Raw genomic sequence first — 2,096 nt, forward strand, 5'->3', positions numbered from 1 at the left:
CTTGCCGCACCCAGCACCGCCGGCCGCAGCCGCAGCGCACGCCGTGCCGTTAACGAAGGAGCCGTACAGCACTTCCTTCGCGGTGACGGCAACGTTCTTGTAGAAGAAGTCTGTCAGCCGCGCAGCGCTCACTTTGTCCATGCGCGAGAGAACCGTCCGCAGCAGCTGCGTGGCAGCGAAGCCCATCAGCGCCAGCGGCGTCCGTTGCGTGACGTCCGGCACGGCGGCGAGGAACTCCCGGGCGGTCTCCGACGTCGCGTTCGCGTCGTCCCAGTGCGGCAGGCTCGTCGCAAACACGACGCGGTCAACGCACGCACCGCCACCGAACGCGGCAACGAAGTCGGCGTGCAGCAGCGCAAACTCGGAGAACGCGACGAACACGCGCACGCCGTCGTGCGACGCCACGTGCCGCGCCACCGCAGCGACGTCGCCGGCCGCAAGGCCCGCCACGAACACGTCGCCCGCCTCCGGCAGGTGCCCCGCCACCGCGTCGCCGCCGGCCAGCAGCGTCGCGGACCGCAGCGACCCCCCAAACGTCACCAGCGACCGCCGCAGCACCTCCGCCACCGCCGCCGCCCCCTCGCCGCGGACCACCGCGTGCGCCACGCGGACACCCGCGTCCCGGAGGTACTCCGCCAGCACGAAGAACTGCTGCTCCAGCGTCGGCGACAGGTGGATCACGTGCCGGCGGAACCTGTTCAGCCGCGGCTCGAGCTGCAGCGGGTCGATGAAGGCCACACCCCCCACGCCCAGCATCGCCTCCGTCGCAACCCCCACAACCCCATGAACGTGCCGTGACTGCAGCTCCGACTGCAGGGCGTCACGGGCATCAGCAAGAGCGGAGGGAGGAGAGGCCATGTTGATCTCAGCTTCATCCCACGAGGCCATAAGGCTGGCAATTGCCAAAAGAACTCCGTTGTTCAACTCGGCAAAGGCACGTTGTGCTACAGCGTTGTCATTCATTAGAAACTCCAGCCCAATAAGCACCGGCGGTATTTGAATCACCGAACCGTGACAAACTGACAAGCGAAACGTCATGAGACCCCTATCTAGTGTCTCTGCGCGGTAGTCCTCCACGAACCGCTTCATGTACACCGCGGTGCCGCCCTGGTTGCAGCGGCAGATGGCGCCGCGTGACGCAGCCTCGCCTTCGCACTCGACACCGTAGTCGCCAATCACAAGCTCGTCGATTAAATACCGGCGTTGGTTGAAGATAGACGCCAAGAACGACTTGCGGTCCTTCACCCCTTTACAGTCCCTCAGCGCCTGCACCAGCACCTCGCCGGCAATCCACCCAGCAACCATCATCTCCCCGTCACCGTCATTCTTGAGGAAATGATCCGCGTCGTTGTAGACCCTCTGCCCACTGTTCTCCAGTTAATCCTGCATCACCGCCTGGAAACGCTGGATGGCTTCGTGCCTTGCGTCCTTCGCCAGCGGGTTCGTCCCAGTCGTGATCACCTGCCCGGGCACAAACTTGACACCACCAGCCACGGCAGCACGCCACGTGTCGAGAACAGTTGGCTGCAAACCAACGGAGGCCAGCAGGTACGCGCCGGCGGTGCGATCGTCCTTCAGCATCCTCGTAACGAATTCCCCAGTGGCTGCTAGCGGCGAGCCAAACACAATCACAGCCTGCGGCTGAGTCGCGGCAAACCGCTTCCACACATCGTCGAACTCGTTAGGGTCGGCCTCACCACTCGAAGCGGTTTTCACGGTGAAGACACCGCAGAACTCGTAGCCCATCTTCGACATCACATCTTGTGCCTGCTCATACTCCGTTCTACCATAAAAATCACCCTGCAGGTACATGAAGCCCAGCCGAAGCACCCGCAGCTGAGTCACGGCGTAGCGGAGAAGTGCCAGCAGCTCGGCCGCAGGCCCAGCGCGCAAAAAGTACAGGTTGGAATTCCACCCACGCACCACGCTCGACCCGGTCATTGGGGCAAAAGAGACGAGGTCAAAGCGATGCAAGACTGGAAGCACCTCCGTCACGTAAGCGTAGCCAAACTGTGCCAGAAGAACGAGAATGTCCTTTTCTTTCTGCAGCACGTCCTCCAGAACGGTGGCGTATTCGCCCTTGTTGGCTCGTCTCT

General features: G+C 63.1%; 3 protein-coding genes across 3 annotated transcripts in view; all 3 read right to left on the reverse strand.

Annotated features, from left to right (window-relative positions):
- Positions 1–1,305, reverse strand: Tco025E_09507 (adenylyl cyclase; the record flags this gene model as incomplete). The annotated part of the gene is made up of 1 exon (XM_029376324.1): positions 1–1,305. A coding segment is annotated over one exon (1,305 nt), but the record flags the coding sequence as incomplete, so codon positions are not given.
- A 72-nt stretch (positions 1,306–1,377) lies between these two features.
- On the reverse strand, positions 1,378–1,941 carry Tco025E_09508 (receptor-type adenlyate cyclase; the record flags this gene model as incomplete). The annotated part of the gene is made up of 1 exon (XM_029376325.1): positions 1,378–1,941. One exon carries the CDS (start codon positions 1,939–1,941, stop codon positions 1,378–1,380), a length of 564 nt encoding a protein of 187 aa, XP_029223555.1.
- Positions 1,942–1,960: 19 nt separating this feature from the next.
- The window catches only part of Tco025E_09509 (receptor-type adenylate cyclase), a gene marked incomplete at both ends in the record, with an annotated part of 1,611 nt that continues 1,475 nt past the window's right edge, over positions 1,961–2,096 (reverse strand). The window contains one exon of the mRNA XM_029376326.1: positions 1,961–2,096. This exon is cut by the window's right edge and continues 1,475 nt beyond it. Within this exon, the coding sequence (XP_029223556.1) occupies positions 1,961–2,096 (136 nt within the window).

Source organism: Trypanosoma conorhini, assembly GCF_003719485.1.
Source record: "Trypanosoma conorhini strain 025E chromosome Unknown Tco_14.4_contig_01149, whole genome shotgun sequence".
Lineage (NCBI taxonomy): Eukaryota > Euglenozoa > Kinetoplastea > Trypanosomatida > Trypanosomatidae > Trypanosoma > Trypanosoma conorhini.